This window comes from Ruditapes philippinarum, unplaced genomic scaffold (assembly GCF_026571515.1).
Source record: "Ruditapes philippinarum isolate M1 unplaced genomic scaffold, ASM2657151v2 ctg9193_1_1_1_1, whole genome shotgun sequence".
Classification (NCBI taxonomy): Eukaryota; Metazoa; Mollusca; class Bivalvia; order Venerida; family Veneridae; genus Ruditapes; species Ruditapes philippinarum.
Genome location: NW_026867176.1, coordinates 408 through 19,308, shown reverse-complemented (window position 1 = coordinate 19,308; position 18,901 = coordinate 408). Strand labels below are relative to the sequence as shown.

Below are 18,901 nucleotides of genomic sequence, written 5' to 3'. Positions count from 1 at the left end.
TAAGGCTTTGACTGTAATGGTAATGGTACAGAAACAGTTTCCCCGTGTCAAACAGCATGCCCCGGTTAGTCGCCTTATACATATTTTTTTTGAAAAATTGAATAAATTTTTTGTATTATAAAAAATTTTTAAAGACATTGGAAACATTGTCATTGCATATAATTAAAGTTAGGAATTTTAAAATGTAGTAAAAAACTAATTAATAAGCTATTTACGCCGTAATATCTCTAACGAATAAATGTTTCCAGGGAGCTTTATTCTTCGGTACCTGGCCATATAGCTCCCTACATAAAGGGCAGTATATGTCACGATGCTCCATTTTGACAGATAAAGCTCTCTATACTTTTGATGATATATAAATATGAAATACATATTTAGGCATACGCTTTTTTTGTTGTTACATATATGAAAAAAAAATAATTAAGTAATTTTGATATTGTAAAATTAACATAGTAGGTCATTATCATCATAATCATCATCATGTCGAGATTATAAAAACCTTCCTGCCGTCATATGTTATATGTTGCTTACAAAGAAAGCTCCAGGGAGTCTTATCTTAAAACTTTAAGGGCTTTTTTCCGAGGTTCAAAAAAAAACCAGGTAGATGTATTTGTGGGTGGCGATTGGGACGTCTTGGTCAAACCTGCCTCATCACAATGTGATATAGAAGAGGATCACGAAATTTTGTTCAAAAAAGGGCAGCGATTTTTTGGGAAAATCCTGTTCCTGGAAAACTCGATTCGAGATCAGCGATGTGTGACACGTGTGTTATTTCTCGTGTTCAAAACACGTAACTATTTTGCTTTTTATTATTTGTTTTGTTTTTAAAAACATTGTTAATTGCTTTGCAGTTGAATTTTTTAACAGTTTTACATGTATTGATATGGAAGAGAAAATTTTAATATTTTATTCTTGTACTTCTTCTAAATTTGATTAATAAAACATTTCACGAAACAGTCAATGAAATGTATGTAAATGTAAAATAGATCGTACATAATAGTATATTCTATCATGAATCTAATGCTAAACAATGTTGAAACGTAATTGTTTATTTATTTTATTTTTTTTTCATTTAAAGAACTAAAGATTCGACTTGTTGATGGCAATGCCCGTCGTAGTGGTAGAGTAGAAGTTTCTTTAGATGGACATACATGGGGCACAGTGTGTAACGACTTATTTACTGATTCTGCAGCCACAGTTGTTTGTAAAATGCTAAATTACCCAACGTATGTATTCAAACTTGTTTGTAATAGTCTGCCTTTTAACAAAATCTTTAAAACAAAATTAGGACGTCAGATATCCTGACATACATGTAAATAATAGAGCTGATAAAATAATAATCAGCATCTTCTCCAGGATAATATCACTCAATTAAAACCTCATTAGATCCTGTATGTTGTAATTTGAGGTTGTTACCACACTTAAGTGAAATTATATATATATATATATATATAACAATTTTCAAACATCGAAGAATATGTAAAATATGTACTGCAAATATTTGTGCACAGCATATGTAATCATTAAAATATATGCATTCATTTCCTATTGAAAATTTGACTTAGACTTTATAGAAAAATAAATTTCTAATTACCTCCCTTTATTTACATGAAATGTTAAATTCGGTAATATCTTTATAAATAATGCTTTTTCAAACTAACAATATTGATTAATCTTAATTTGAATATCATATTTATGATATAAAACCAAAACAAAATTGTGTTACAGGATCTTTAAACTATATTGTTTTCACGTTCTAGAACATCTGCTAGTTCCAACGTTAGTGTACCAGCAGGAAAAGATCCAATTTTCCTCGACGACGTCTTCTGTACAGGTTATGAGAGCAATTTGTTGTTTTGCAAGCATAACGGCTGGGGAAAAAGTAACTGTAAACATGATGAAGATGTCGGAGTATCATGTTAATGTAGATTTGTCAATTAATAATGATACAGTTCAGTGGTTTTTAAATGTTCTATAGTATTGTAAACTTTTAAAATATAGAAAGATGAAGAGTTTCAAAGATATTATTCTAAATACCCGAGAAAACATACATGTAACAATTAAATAAGAAATTCAAGTAAAAGTGTACAAATCTTATAAATACGCTTGTAATAATAATTTGCAATATTGGTATTTGTATAATAAAGTTGTATTTTCTTCTGTACAAGTACAGATAATCGCTAGGAAGATTTATTTACCACTAAGTAAGGTCATTTAACATTGTTGTTTCTCGCTGATCAGATATATTTAAGTGTCCTATTGAAACAATAAGTAGTATTGTATTCAGTAAAGAAGTTCTTTTTAAACTTTGGTGGATTTCCTGTTGATGTATATAATGAGGCGGATCAAGTGTCAATTGAATACATCAAATACATGTACATGAATAGTGTACATGTATATGAATATTGTAAATTTAAAGGCACATTATACCATAGAAACAAAGTTGTTGTTTTTTTGTTCTTAAGAAAAGGCCAACATGAGTTTTTAACGTTTAAATAATGGTTCTAGAGCACTTTAGATGCATATCACCTGTGAAAATTAGCACTGAATATGAATTAATTTGTTTAAAAAGTAGCAAAATGTAAACAAATTAGTATTTTTACTTCAATACAAAATCACTTATATCTTTTAATTACTAATTGCTATACTTTTACTAATTCAGAATCAAAGGATCCCTCAGAAAATTAGTCACTGACTAACATTTTGAAGATTGTACCAGGATACAAATAATAATAAAAGCATTTCCGACACATAATAGACCTTAAGGAGTGTATAAAGGTTCCCAGCCCGATGTGAAGTTAAACTGAAGTTACTATGGTGACATTTCTATCACTTATATTACTGAACAAAAGCTGAACTAACAAACTTCTACACATTAATTATATTTTCGTCGATAGCCATTATCAAATTCCAGCTTTAACACTTTTAGACAATTTCTAATATTTCATGAAAAAAAAACGAATCTGGAGGCGTTGCTTTAAAAAAATGCTTTAAGTACTTCGTGACGTGATCTAAATCGTGATAAAATTGAAGTGTAAACTTACTCTTTCTTTAACGGAAATTTTATCGGCCCACCACGACTTTTTTGTTAGTGGTAAGTCTTGCTCTTTATATTAGACACTGGAGTTGTAAATGTTTTGCCCTTTTAAACAGTAGAAATGTTCGTCTCTTAAACAAGCTTTCGACTTAGTGTAGCAGTAATCCCACCTTTTTCTCATATCACTTAGTGTTCCTAAATATAGAAGCAATTTTGATATGAGTTATGGTAAACATATTAACACAGGGATATAAATCAAGATCCCGAAAAGTGTATGCTCGTCTATACGGTACATTCCGGTGGCGAGGACTTTCCATCCACCAACACAAACGCACGCACACAAGCACACACAATATGCTTTAGTACATTACAAACCCTGTACGTGTTCAATGATTTTGCAAAATATGTGTTTCAAAGCTTTTCAAAGTATTTCCTGAAATGCATGAAAATTGTTTGTTATTCGGCAAGATGTTTGCTTATAAAGTGAAAAGGTAGTTTCAATGGAGCTTAATCTGGCACATTTGTTTAGAATTATTCAAAGTCCTATGGAATCAGTAAATGTATATTATTATTATTATTATTATTATTGTTATTATTATTATTGTGTATCATCTTATGTTTGCTGTAAAATCCATGTTTTGATCTCCAAACATTGTATATAATACACTTTATACTTGTTATGAGCATTATATTTTTCCGTTATGCAAATAAACCTTTCGTATTCGTATATTTTTTTTCTACAAACAAATCGATTAATCGAGTTATCTATACACTGCAAAATACTTTAAAAAACCCCCAAAAAATTTGTTTCAAAAAAACCCTTTTAAATTTGAGTACAAAAAGGTTTAAAGAGACTTTTAAGGGTATTAGTTAAAATTTTAAATTTTAAAAGAAATTTAATTTAAGGGAAATTTGTGGACCCAAAGTCGGTTTGGGTAAAGTTTTTTTGGGGTTCAACAAAACAAAAAAGGGCTGTAAATTTGGGAAAAAATTTTGGTTTATTTCAAGAAAATTAAATGCAATTTTTTGGAAAAAAGTAAAATTTTACTATTAATTTTTACGGGAAAAGGCAAAAAATTTTAATAAATTTTAAAAATTTCCCAAAATATTACTTTTTAAAAAAAGTATTTTTTTTTAACTTTTTAATTCCCTTGCGTGAAAAAAAATTTTTTTTTCCCCCTGAAAAAAACAAAAAATTCAAAAAAAAACAAAAAAGAAATTTAACCTCTTTTAAAAATAATCCGATTAACAAAAAAAGAAAAAAAACCGATCTATTCTTTCAAAAAGTGATTTCACTGAAAACGTATTTTAAAAAGCATTAGCATTGGGTTCGAAAATAACTATAAAAAATTTTTCCATTAAAATCCCAATGCTTATTCTCGGGTTTCTTTGTCCTAAAGGGCCTTTGTCATCGGGAAATTGGGGGAAAATGGGACTTTTAAGGGGCCCGAGAAGAAAATTATGATGCTTTTTATTTCTCAAAAAAAAGGTTTACTTATTTGGGCCCTTGTGTTTACTCATAGTGTTTTAACTAAAGAATTTTGGGTTCATTTAAAACAAAAAAAAGAGAAAAAAAGCCAAAAAATTAAATCAAAAAACCCATAAGAATCACCAATATTAAAAAATATTTCGAAAGAACTAAACTGTTTTACCATAATAACCCTAAAAAAAAATACCTTTAATTTAAAAATTAAACAACATGGGGGCCCCTAGTTTTTTTAAAGTGTAAAAGGAGCAAAATCAATACGAAACTGATTCCCGGGAAAACTTTGGGTTGTTTTTTGGGTTTTGGAAAAGGTTTGTTTAAGGGCCCTTTTGTTGCAAAAAGTCATTTTTTTTTAACCTAATAAAAATCTTTTAAAGAAAATTTTTTTTGGCCCAAAAAACACCCGGACTCAATCTTAAAATTCCCCCCTTTCAGGAACTTTGAAAATGTATGTTTTTATTTTTAAATTTAAACTGTTTTAAATTTTTAAAAAAGAAAAACATTGCCCCCTGTCTCTTAAAAAAAAAATCGAGGGAAATTTGAAAAAAGGGTTTTAAAAAAATCCTTTTTAAACAAAAGTAAAAAAAAGGGTTTTGGGCATTTTTGTCAAAAATAACCATTTCAAAGAAAAAGGTTTTAAAACAACAAATTATATTTAAAAAAGGGCTTTTTGCCCTTAGATTTTTTGCCTTTTTTTTTTCCTTTAAAAAGGGATGATTTGGAAAAGGGGTTTAAAAAAAGGGGCTTTTAAAATTTAAAGGGTTTAAAAAAATTTTTTGTTTTTTTTGTAAGGTTTTAAAATTTAATTTTTCTGTGTGTACGGTTTAAAAATCTCAATTTGGGGTTTAAAAAAAGATTTAAACACGTTTGTCAGAGTTTTATCTGTTCAAATAAACAAAGTAAAATTTTTCTTTTTTTCTTACAAAAATTTTGATCATACAAAAAAAAAAAAAATGGCAGATTTTTTTCAAAATGAAAATATTAAAATTTTAACTAAAATCTCCAAATTTAAAATTGAAATTAAATTTGCTGGGAACCAGAAATTTTTTTTAAATTTGACCTTTGGTTTCTACAAGCCCCCTTTTAAATTAAAACCCTTTTCCCAAATTAAAAAATAAAAAAAATTTAAACCAATTTTTTGGTTAAAGGGAAAAAGGCTTCTGGAAAAACCCAAACTTAAATTTTTTAAAAATTTTTAATAAATTTGGTAAAATTTTCCCCTTTTACAACGCTTTTAAATCTTTAAAAAGATATTTTTTTAATAATTTTTTTTATTTTTAAAAAAGATTTTTTTATCCCAAATGATAAAAAGTAAAAAAAGATAAAAAATTTTAAAAATTATCAAATAAGTTTTTTAAAAAAAACCGGGGCCCAGTGAAATTTTTTTTAAAAAAAAAAACCAATTGAGTTTTTATTTATTTATATATTTAAAATATCTTTTAAAAAAGTCTTCCGTTTCTTTTAAAATTCCCTGTTTCCTAGCTTTTTAGTTTCCCAAAATTTTCCCAAAATACACATAATTTTTAAATTTGGGCCCAAAAAAGGGGGAAATACGTTCTTTTTTTTAAAGCCCTTTTTTAAATACACGGGTGCAGGGCTTGTAAATAGGAAGACAAAAAACAACCATTTTTGGAAAATATGTAATAAAAAAATCCTCTGAAAACCCTTTTTTAAAAATTTTATTTGGAGAAGCTCTGTTATAAGGGTGAAACGATTCCTCAAGCTTTGGCACAGAGTCTAGCTTACTAAGGAAATTACAAACAGCGAATGGGATTTTTTATGACTCATCGCAATGCAACAATTAATACAAGAATCTGGGGATTATGTCAAATAAGTGCATAGAACTGACATGAAATAGAGCACTATGAGTCTCTTTTCTGATTTTTCAGCACGGCCAAGTAATTATCTGCAAATGCAATAATTATTACTTTCTACTTTCGAAAAAAAAAACAATCTGTTTCTTGTTTCCTGGTCAAAAGATTAGAACAAAGATAAACATGACAAGACGACGTTCATTCTAACGCAGCCCCGACACAACAGCCCGCACCCAGAGGGCACCGAACTTAAAGACACGAGGGTGGCAAAAGGAGGAAAGAGATATGTAATAAGTGAAATGATAAGAACTAAAAAGTTCGATACGGGGATAAAGGTAAAAGGTTTGGACAGAAACATTTCTTCGGGTGACCTTCGCCGAATAAGAAGCACGTACGGCGCGTAAAAAAACGCCGTCAGTACTCGGAAAATACCCCAGGCGCCATAAGCTTTTCGGAGGGATAGCATATTTAATATACTTGTATACTTTATACGCGATAGTAGATCAGTGCATAACTACAGATGCTTTCAAAATCTAAATTTATCGTAAACAGTCATAACGATAGTTCTTAACACTATCTATAAAGGTAACTTATAATGTTTTCAGTATATTTCACTAGCTCATTCGATGATTGAATGCTACAGTTCAGGTCTAATTATTACTTTTATGTAGATCTGATGACGACCGTATATGTTTCGCCTTCTTGATAATTCGGATTTCCCAAGCATGCAATCAAACCGGTTCTTGCATAGGCATTAGAAGATCTCGAAGTATCAAAATACCGTTATCCGTGGAAGTTAAACAAATTGTTGATTTTTATTGTAAAAAAATGTTTGAAGTAATTTTAAACAATTTAACATGAAATAATAGAGTCAATTTTTTATGAGCAAGATTGTACCATTTTTTGATGGTCTGTCCACATTTTAGAGATTTGAGAAATAAATATTTTAAACGCTATTACTGCCAGTGGCCGACTTTGAATAAATTTAGGGCTCTCATGTCAACAAACTCTACAAAAGATTTATTGAATTTAGCTAAATTTGTCTACTTTGCAAATAAAAGAAGAATTGTGTAAAAATTTTTTCATTAGAATCACGTAAATATTGTTAATATTTCAATAGGGTTATATATATGTAATGATACATTTACATGTTTATTCGACATTACATAATCATGATACTTTTTTTCAGAATAATGTTTCATTAAACAATCTCTTCTGATAACTGTATAATTTATTATGTAAAAAATGCATTTTGTTTGCTTTTCTTTCTTCTATGTTTTTTGTTCACACTGTACAATAGAATTTGTATAGGCTATAAACATTGTAACATGTTTAATGCTGAATAAAATTTTCGTATTCGTATTCGTATTTTGCCAGTTTACCTGCCGGCTATATGGACAACGCCATGTTTGTTTCCGAAATCGTGAAAATTACCTACACAGTATTTGTTTCCCCAGGGTTAAAAATAGAAATCACATCACTTTCAAAATTATGACAGCTCGTCGATGATTGGCTGTGTGAAAAGACAGCAGAATAAAATGACTTCGTATTTGGTCACGGTTAGATCTAAAAGCGGAGCGTTATTTAGAGCTAATTTTAATCAGATTGGAATGTTTCATGAATTCAAATTAATGAATTTGATGAAGCCTAAAGAGTCAGTAGGCCTATAAGAATGCCCTAGCTTATCACACGGTCCCCTCTGATTTTATTAATGTATAGAAATTTTAGCGCAGATGTTTATTAAGAATACATAGAATTTGTTTGTACGCACGGGTGTACAGGAAACGCCTCGTTACGCCCCTGTCAATAGACTATTGACAAAACATCCTATTTTTTTCTAAAATTAGTTTATTCAATGAGAGCAGTGGCCTAGTGGTTAAGGTGTCTACTTCTCAATCCAGAGATCATGGGTTCGAGCCTTACTCGGGTCACGACCATGTTTCTTCATATATGACACCAGTACTGGTTAATTATATATAGTGTCAGGAAAGTGATTAATATAAGTTGCAAGAACTTTTGCAATGGAGCTTAAATAAATATGAGTGAACCAATTCAATATTATTGAGTACACTGAATAAAGTGACCATTCACCTAATCAGATACTCTACTGTAGACTAATAATTATGGTAAATCAGACACATGTGACGCTTAATTATTATCTTTAAACTTTAAACATCAACACTATCAAAGGCAAATGAGGCCCGAAATATAAGATGCTAGTCGTTTACTTTTTTCAGAAACCTGTGACACTTTTTTTAATTGTCCACTTTAACACCTTCAGTCTAATGTCGGGTAGTACATCAGGACAGAGACGTTTTCTATGTCTCTGATCAGGATTTTCCCTTAATCATTCCCCAAGAAGTGAATAAGCTTTAAATATAACCATTCAAACTAGAGATTGCATTCAATCATGTTTACAAAATATGAAAAACAAGATCAACAAGGAAGGGCGGCGTTTAATGAATGCTACTTCCACACGACCCAGCAACACATGTAGGACTACCGGCAAGGAGCACCGGTCTATTTAGGTGTCACCCCGACACGGAATAAGGCACAACCCGTTGTAGTTTAGAAAGTAGTTATTTTAAATTTTGAAGTCATCCTTGGTAAGACTGATTTAATTTTAAGTATATTTTTTGTAAATGTGTACATGAAGTTTCATTTCTGAGTACACTTTAAAGGTTGTTTTTTACGGAAGAGCATTGGTGCCAGGTGTGTGTTTTTTTATTAACCCGAAATTTCGAGTTACAAACTCGAAATTTCAAGTAACTTATCTCGACATTTTGAGTTACATTATCTCGAAATTTCGACATACTAACTCGAAATTTCGATTTACTAATCTCGAAATTTCGACTAAGTAACTAGAATTTTCGGCTTAGTAACTCGAATTTTCGGCTTAGTAACTCGAAATTTCGACTTAGTAACTCGAAATTTCGACTTATTAACTCGGAATTTCGACTAAGTTACATTACTAGAATGCCAAAGTTATGAGTTACCAAGAGTTAAGATAATATGAAAATATAGGAGGGAGTGCGATTGAACGATGAGAGATGGAGAACCGGGTGCCTGGGCAAACTATTAAAGTTAACCTTTGACAATGGCATGTACACGTCCGCCTCAAAAACACAATGCTTCCTTTAATTTGTACTTTCAGGCGTTCTTCAGTCGTTGTATTGTAACCCAACTGTTCGAACATATCTTTTCAATAATCATATTCTTCTCATCCCTGTGAATAAAACAATCCTATACTTCACGTACATCTGAGGAAAGTACCGCGGAGTGGCCAAAATAGGGCGTTCTGATGCCTATGTCAAACTTGTTTGGCCGACTATGTTTCTTTTAAAATCGGATGCTTCAATATTATTCCTAATATTACATAACAACAAGTTCCACTTTTATAAATTTTTATCAACACAATATGAATCAAAGTTTGAGTAAATAAATGAATACGAATATTGACAAACATCTTTTAAAAAATGTTACAAAAATATTATTAGTATAAGAAACGTGAAGACTAACTGGCTTAAAACTTAATTAACACGTGAATATTGCACAGTTTACAATAGGGTGGGTTTTGGACTTGTACGTATCTCCACATGATGGTTGTATGTGTGCTTTAAACACAAGAAAACATTCGGTTAACATGGAAATGTGGAAAGTATGATTTTATCTCCCCCACCCTCCCCAAACAAAAAAGTAATCACAGAAAATGGGAAGGATATTTTCTGTCTGTGTGGACAATTTGATCCTATTAATTGTTCTGTTAAATACATAGGTGCTCTGTCAATGTGCAAAAGCTACATATGAAAGAAAGTATCTTGAATTCAATCCTTGCTTGCCCCGGCAACCAATGTAAGTCGTGATATTTAAGTCGAAATTTCGGTCAATTAGTCGAAATTTCAAATAAGTAAGTCGAAATTTCGAGTTAATAAGTCGAAATTTCGGTTAGTAAGTCGAAATTTCGAGTTAATTAACTCGAAAATTAGAGTTACCGTAGTAAGCCGAAATTTCGAGTTAGTAACTCGAAATTTCGAGTTCATAAATACACACACCTGGCACTTATGCTCTTCCGTAGTTTTTGTGTATCTTTGAGGATTCTTTTTTCTTGGTCAGAATAGGCTACACCCCAGTTGTTATTTGCATGGTTTATTTTATAGTGCTTACACATATTAAAAGCTGCAGAAAAGTCCAAGGGCTAATGTATTATTTTTTGGTGCTAAATTTAGTTGGATAGTATTGTTGTTGAATGATACAGCCACCAAATGCCTATCAGAATTTAGTCTTAGATGTGATGGATTTACTATAGGATAAAGAGTACGAAAATTCAGTCGGCAGTTTGAATTACGGACATTTCGGACCACGGACGTTTCGGACCAGACATTTCGGACCAGATTTTTGGGTCATTTCGGACCAGATTTTGGGACATATCGGACCATGCGATGGTCATTTCGGACCATGATGGGGACACTTCGGACCAGAACATATATTCTTTTTATATAAAATTATTTGTTATTTCAGGATGTATTTACAATATTTGACATTTTTATATTTTATGATATTCAAAATGCATGCAGTAAAGACCTGTCCGACGCGATTTTAACATTTTCTGATAAGCTTATATTACCATTGTTTTGTCTATCCATGCAAATACTTCTATCGTAATTCATTTATGTATTTCTATATGCTGACATTTTTTAATATTGAAAAAAAATTAAAACAATAATAAAATACCTTTAGATCTATATTGGTAAGCGTAGGATATACGCTGAATTTACATATTTAAAGTCAACTTTATCCAAATTAAATCGTGATCTAGAAGGTATTAAAGAACAACGACATCCTTGTCAATGCAGTTTTTCACACGTTTTAATTGCTGAATAGAACTCGTTAAAGTTACGATTCACTCAATTAAAGAAGTATGTATGTAATTTTCACCTTATTTTACAACAAATATTTAAATTGATTGGATTAGATTGGAATGCGATTAAAATACAGTTTTAATTAACAATTAACAACATTCAAATGTTTTGTACCTGTGTTTTGTAAAGGTCAATAAAGGTCAATATTTATCTAAATGTATGCATTCATGTATTTATTTGTTTGTAAGATAATGTATGATTTGTTTTATTAGAATAGTTTGCCAATAATATTCTTCTTCATGTCTTTTTGTATATACTTCATGTTTTCAAGCAGAGGTTATGTTGTGTGTGGTCGTATGTTGTTAAACTGTGTTTGTATCATAAATGTATGTGATTATATTAATGTGAATTATTTATAAATATCTTATTTGACATTCAAATATTTTGTACATGTGTTTTGTGATCAATAATTATCTAAGTGTATACATTCAACGGTATGTATGTGTTTGTCAATAATGTATTTGTTTTATAAGAATATGTTGTAAATAATCTATTTCGCCATGTCTTTTTTGTAAATATTTTAAAATAAATTGTTTGCAAACGTGTGTCATTAAAACATTGCTTGTTTGTTTTTTAATTTTCTTCATTTATAGTGCAAAATATACAAATCTAAATCGGGATAGGTGTAAAATCGTCCCATTGTGTCAATATATATATAAAGTTTCTTTAGTTTATCGAATAATTGATGTCTAATATATCAAAAACTAATATTTAATCTGGTCCGAAATGTCCAAATAATGGTCCGAAATGTCCAACACATGGTCCGAAATGTCCAACACATGGTCCGAAACGTCCAAATATCTGGTCCGAAATGTCCCAAAATCTGGTCCGAAGTGTCCCGAAATCTGGTCCGAAGTGTCTGGTCCGAAATGTCCATGGTCCGAAATGTCCTATTACCTCCAGTTTTGCCAGTCGACCGGAGAACGGCGGACGGGCGATTAGTATATTCCAACAGACATGCGCAGAATAGAAAACTCGTGTTGCCGAAAAATCAAAAATACTCATTAAATGTTTACTTTTATATTTGATTTCTTTTCAACAAAATGGTGAAACTCACAGCAGAACTTATTGAACAGTCCGCCCAATACACAAATCCTTTACGTGATCGAGAGTTAGACCTTAGGGGTACGTTGACAATACGTGTTTCTATTATTTTTTGTGGGTGGGGAAATTAATTGTTTAATCAGCTTATGTTTGTCTTAACTTTTATTCTTTAAACGAATTTTGTCAGCCATGGAACTCAACAAAACATCACATTAACAAACTACTGAATTACTATAGATCAGTTAAATCTTATCAGTTATAATAAGGCAAACTGGAATTGTTTAAAAAATGACGTAAGTAAATATGCCAAGGTCTATAGTGAAACACACCACACTGATCCCAACAAAGCCTGGATTTCCTTCAAGGACGAACTAAACCACCTTTGTTCTATTCACATACCAACTAAAGTCACTAAAACACGTCGAGATCTACCATGGTTAAACAAGTCCATTATTCGAAAAATTAGGAAACGTGATAGAACTTATTCAAACATTAAAAGGTCAGAGTCCCCATCAAATGATTTGGTCAAAAAGCTCAAAGTACTTAAAAGTGAAATCCAAAGAGAAACTAGGAAAGCATACTGGCAATATCTAGACTCTGTCATTTTTAGCCAAGACTCCCAAAATGTGAAAAATAAAAAATTATACCAATATGTTAAAAGTAATAAAACTGAAAGCTGTGGTGTGGCACCCCTCAAATCAGAAGGTCAAACATTTACTGATCCAGTCGCAAAAGCAGATATCCTTAACTCCCAGTTTGAGTCTGTCTTCTCTCGGCCTCAGCCCCTTAGCTTATCCCAGGCTTGCAAACAGAAGCTTATTCCAAAACACCACCCATCTATGCCAGAAGTATCTATATCGGAAGATGGTGTGAAGAAACTTTTAAAAGACCTAAACCCAAATAAAGCTTCTGGTCCTGACCAAATATCCCCATGGTTACTTAAACTGCTCTATCGAGAGGTGACTCCCATACTGACCCACATCTTCCAGATCTCTAAAAACCCAGAAGACTGCCCCAGTTTACGAAAAGGCCCAAAATGCAAACCCAGAAATTATACAGACCTATCTCCCTCACATGCATTAAGTCTAATTGATGGAAAACAACTAAATTAGTGTCCAATATAATGTCTTTTCATGATAAACACAAAGTCCTTAATTAGCCCCTATCAACATGGCTTAAGGTCAAAACGTAGTTGTGAGTCCCAACTAGTAAGCTTCTCCAAGGAAATTCATGCATGACAATCTTGAAAGTGGTCAACAAACTGATGTCATAGTCATGGATTTCAGTAAGGCATTTGATAAGGTGGACCATCACAAACTTGTGAGTAAACTAGAAAGATTGGGTATAAGTTATGAGGTTACAAATTGGGTCCATTCCTTCCTTAAGTCACGCTCCCAGCAAGTTGTAGTTGAAGGTCAAAAATCAGGAATTCTACCAGTTCTCTCAGGTGTCCCCCAAGGCTCGGTATTAGGTCCCTGTCTTTTCCTTTCTTACATAGATGACCTCCCAGATAGTGTCAAAGGTAAGGTTAGACTCTTTGCAGATGATACTGTTGTCTACCTAACCATCAGATCCAAACAAGATGCCCAAACCCTCCAAGATGACCTTCATGCTTTAGAAAAATGGGAAAAAGACTGGTCCATGGAATTCAACCCTGACAAATGTGAAGTTCTCAGGATAACAAGAAAAAGAAACCCTGTAATATTTCCTTATACCCTCCATAACATCCAACTAAACTCAACTCAAGAAGCGAAATACCTAGGAGTCTCTATTAGTCAAGACCTTTCATGGACCAAACATATAAAACAACATCACATCTAAAGCTAATAACTCCCTCAGATTCATTAGAAGAAATGTAAAAACTCCAAATAAAAAGATAAAAGAAACTGCATATAAGACCTATGTTAGACCTCAGGTTGAATATTGCTCCATAGTTTGGCATCCTTGGCAGAAATACTTAATTTTATAAGAAAGAGCAAGTCCAAAAATCAGCTGCTAGATACATTTTTAATGATTATGACTATACAAGTAGTGTCTCAAAAAATGATAAATGATCTTAATTGGCAAACCCTTGAACAGCGTCGAAACATCAGTGCTGTAACCTACTTGTATAAAATCCAAAACAACATTGTTTTTGTAGACCACCAACACCTTACTCAAACAAGAAATCTGAACTACCTGATACCCTACTCGAGGACACAATTTCATCAAAATTCTTTCTTTCCTAGGAGCATACGTCTTTGGAATAGCCTTCCCCTAACAGTTCAGTCTAGCCCCAGTTTAAACATCTTTACTGAGAGGCTTGACCCATTCTATAAATTCTAAACTGCACACTATGTTTTTAAATTAATAGTCTTGTAGAACTTTTATTCTTTTAACTTTTTAATTTGCACATAAATAAATTCTTTTATTAACAGTTCCCTGACAACGCGCCTGCTAGTCATAATCATAATTGATTGTTAAGCAGTATGATGTAGATGTAGATGAGAGATCAGATGCTACTGACTAGTACTGAGTGGTCCAACTTAAAGTCCAGTTTATCAGACGTTACAGGATGGTTAACTTATAGTTTATGTCGGTCAAGCCTGACGTCTAATAGTGGAATTTGGAGGTTACGTACCATGGAGGTTACGTACCACTGCATTAATGTACCATTTTTGGAGGTTACGTACCACTATAGAAATATATAATAAAGTGATAATAAGGGATAAGGTGTGAAACTATATCACGTTTATTGTTCAAATTCGCGCATTAATTGTATTTTGTAATGAGATTAAATATGTATGAATATATAAGAATAAACAACAAACCGCAAATAACGATAATAACAAGTTTTATTTACAACACCAAACTTAAAATAATTAATAACACTAATATAATTACACGCACTAAACTGAAATGAACAGTACAATGAAACAAACCACAGCTAATATATAAAAAAACAAACATTTTTTTTTCATTTATAGTATTATTTTTTATTTATACGCATTTAACTGAAATTAACTGAATAAACAAAATAATCAAAAGCAATAATAATATGCATGTTAATATACCGGACAAAATTACTTACCTTGAATAAAAAAAACTAAACACGTGTTACATATTTTATCATTTATTCATTACATTAAGTTTCATTTACACGTTAACTGAACCGTGCATAAAATGAAAATAACAATAATTATGTTACACGCTCTGAAATGAAACAACAATACATGTACACAATTAACAAGTATTTTTAAAAATATGTGCCAGCCGTTGCTCGACTTCCATCATGTCAGCTACAGCACTCGTAGTGCCGTGTAACATTGCTGGAACTTAAAAGTGGTCTACTTCTTATTGCGAGTTGTCAACAACCTGAAATTAAATATTAATAAGTTTTCTTATTAAGAAAGAAATTATGCATGCATGCTTACTGTAAAAGTTGATCGCCGCAAAATTTCATTTTAAAAAATCAGTATTACTTAACGGAGACTTGCAATTATAAATCTGTGTATTCACTCATATGTCTATAGTTTGCAATTTGTTTGTGATTTGTTAGATTACTCATTTCTGAATGTGTGATAATCATACATAGATATCGGTAAAACGTTTGCATTTATATTAATTGCTCTTATGTGATTTTTAAAAAGTAATATTAAAGTTATAATTCGGTCCTTTTTTTATAATTGTTATGCTCTATATTATTTGTATTTTATATAAATTATATATATGGTACGTATCCTCCAAAATATATAAGTGGTACGTAACCTCCAAAAATGGTACGTAACCTTCTGGTACGTATCCTCCGTGGTACGTAACCTCCAGTAATCCTAATAGTTCTTTCTCATAAATGCATAGCATCATAAAATTTTAAAAAATCTCTACGGTCTTGCCTTTAAAAGGCTGGTGAAAATGCCAGATCGAGCTTATCAAGCCTTATGTCATGAAAAATCATATTTCTAGAAATGAAATAAAGATATTTCTTTTAAACTTTGTTTGTTTATTGAGAATAATATTTGACATAAACAGAAAGAAAAATATTCATCTACTGTCACTTTTGTGAGAATTATTTCCTCTTTTTCATATTTTTATAACACATAATTTTTGAAGTCCTTTAATAGTATGTTACATATGCAAAACTTGTGTAAAACAAAATAAGTTAAATAACTTCTTGATGCTCTAATTCATTGCGCCAACACCTGTTAGCATACATTTCATTCAGTTTTCAGGGAAAACTTCAAAGTATAATGTTCAGTGTCAAAGAATTGTCAAAATATAAATGCTAGAAACAGAATATTTAATTCAAATATATAGAATAAAGGTACTGGCCAAATTATCTAGAGTCATATGAAGTTGTTGGACACATTTCTATTTTCAATTTTACATTACAATATAATTTTTATGAACTTCAAATATTTTGTTTCTAGTAAATGGGAAAAATGGAAATAGCTCTATGAAAATGAAAGATAACCAAATTATTTTTATTTTGATTTATATCATATATCAATGCTTAACAAACAAAACAAATGAGAAAGAAATATATTAATTATTTTTCTAGAAATATGATATTTTATGTCTTACTCTTAAGCCCGATTGAGCATTTTCACCAGCCTGTTTAAAGCTTTATTTAAAAACTTTTCTTTCAATTTCATGCTCAATCATAAACAAAAACTCTCAGACTGGTCCCCTCTCAAACAATAACAATGTTAGTTCTGGCTTCCATTACTTTTAATGTCGCTTTTATTTTGACATTGCGACAGTAAATAGTACTATAAAACCTGTTCGCTGAAGTTTCTTTAGCTATGACAATGTATGCCTTTTTCTTATACATTCGTGCCTCTTAAGTGGTAAATCAGCGCATGTGCAGTAAATGTTTACTACATGAAAGTAATTTTTGGTCAAACATGTAAACTCAACTTTCATTTTGGTTATTTAAATTCAAAAAAACTTAAAAAACAATTATCTAGTTTTAATGTCTTACAGGGCTCTTAGTAGGATCAGAATTTCATGAGTCAAAGACTCTTTGACCAAAATTTTCATGAGTCTAATCAGTTTTTGCTTGTGTCATTTGACTACATGAATCCTTTGTATGTTAAAAAAAATATTGTATAGGAAGTCCTTTTTCATTGAAAAAAAACATGGAAAAAATGCCTAACAAACAAACAAACAAAAAACACTTGAATTGCACCTTATCTGTGAAAGAATTTCACAAAATTCTAGCAGAAATTAATCTAAAAAAAAGAATGACATAAACAGAAACCTCTTTTTTTGTTTAACAGATGTATATCAATATGAACATTTAATTTGAAATGTCTGGTTATCTTTTTCAGGGTACAAAATTCCTGTAATTGAAAATTTGGGAGCTACTTTGGTAAGTGAGATGTCTTTTACATGTTTATATGCCATCACAAAACAGAAGTTAGAGATCACATATACAGATATATAGCTCAGAAAAAAATTAAAATGAATTTCTTGATTGACTAACTCAGTAACTGTATATGCAACAATTGTCTTTTAAGGATATAGTGACCACTTTGTCCTTTCATTGGAGCATGAACTGAAGTGACCAGTTTGTCCATTCTTTGGAGAATGTAGTGGCCACTTTGTCTTTTCTCTTAAGCAATGATATTCTTTGACTTGTTTATTTATGGAACTTGAATACTTGAATATTGTATTATTTTTGCAGGACCAGTTTGACACAATAGACTTTTCTGACAATGACATCAGGAAGATTGATGGCTTCCCATACTTACCAAGGTTGAAGACACTGATATTAAATAATAACAGAGTTGTGTAAGATAGTTTTTGATTTTCAAACCTTGTTTTGCAAGTGGGCCTGTATCAGGCCACTAGATCTTTTTATTTTTTTTTTTTTTAATTTGTAACTTTATTTTCTGATTTTACATACAAACATTATAACATATCTTGAAATTCACAAAGACATACAATAGTATATAAATGCATATAAATTCACAAGGACATTACATAATTATAGTATTTTCTAAATGTATATGAACAAACATTAGACATTTTCGGATACTTCTTTATAATTTACAGTTAACATTTGACCTATTCTCTATTTTACTATAAATGAATATAGCAATGTTTTTTTTTGAGCTCGTAAAATCAAAAATGAACATTGATTTTCTTACAAACAAACTATTCTCTGAAATTGTTACAGTCTAAGTCTAAGTTTGATTGAATATTCAATATCACCTTTTCTGAGTATATAGGAAATTTAACATGTTCTGAGACCTTGTTACAAATTCACAAGTACATACAATAAATTATAATCATATACAATTCTTAGTCATTATAAAAGACATTTATTAGGTTATGTATCTATTACTTATACAGAACTAAGAAAACAAAGATGGCTAGATAGAATATTACATCCATTTACTGGAAAGGAAAAAACAACAACAATAATATGCCTTCTGAACAGTCATGAATAATGACTAATGTCTTTGTTAAAATTATTATAGTATATATACCTTGTTATAATGATTTGCCTGTAATTCCAGATTGAATTTTTTTTTTATATACAAAAGAGTTATCTAAAATATGAAAAAACATATGCGTTAAGGGGTCAATTTAAATCTTAGAATTATCTACATGAACT

General features: G+C 30.8%; 1 protein-coding gene and 1 long non-coding RNA gene across 2 annotated transcripts; both read left to right on the top strand.

The window, feature by feature from the left end:
• The first annotated feature begins 1,057 nt into the window (after positions 1-1,057).
• On the top strand, positions 1,058-3,764 carry LOC132735155 (uncharacterized). The gene is made up of 2 exons (XR_009626413.1): positions 1,058-1,226; positions 1,761-3,764. It is a non-coding gene; the product is annotated as an uncharacterized LOC132735155 (long non-coding RNA).
• Positions 3,765-12,179: 8,415 nt separating this feature from the next.
• LOC132735158 (U2 small nuclear ribonucleoprotein A'-like) lies at positions 12,180-18,072 on the top strand (the record flags this gene model as incomplete). Its single annotated transcript, XM_060722075.1, is given in 3 exon segments — positions 12,180-12,381; positions 17,610-17,650; positions 17,966-18,072. Coding segments are annotated over 3 exon segments (230 nt in total), but the record flags the coding sequence as incomplete, so codon positions are not given.
• Between the last annotated feature and the right edge of the window lie 829 nt (positions 18,073-18,901).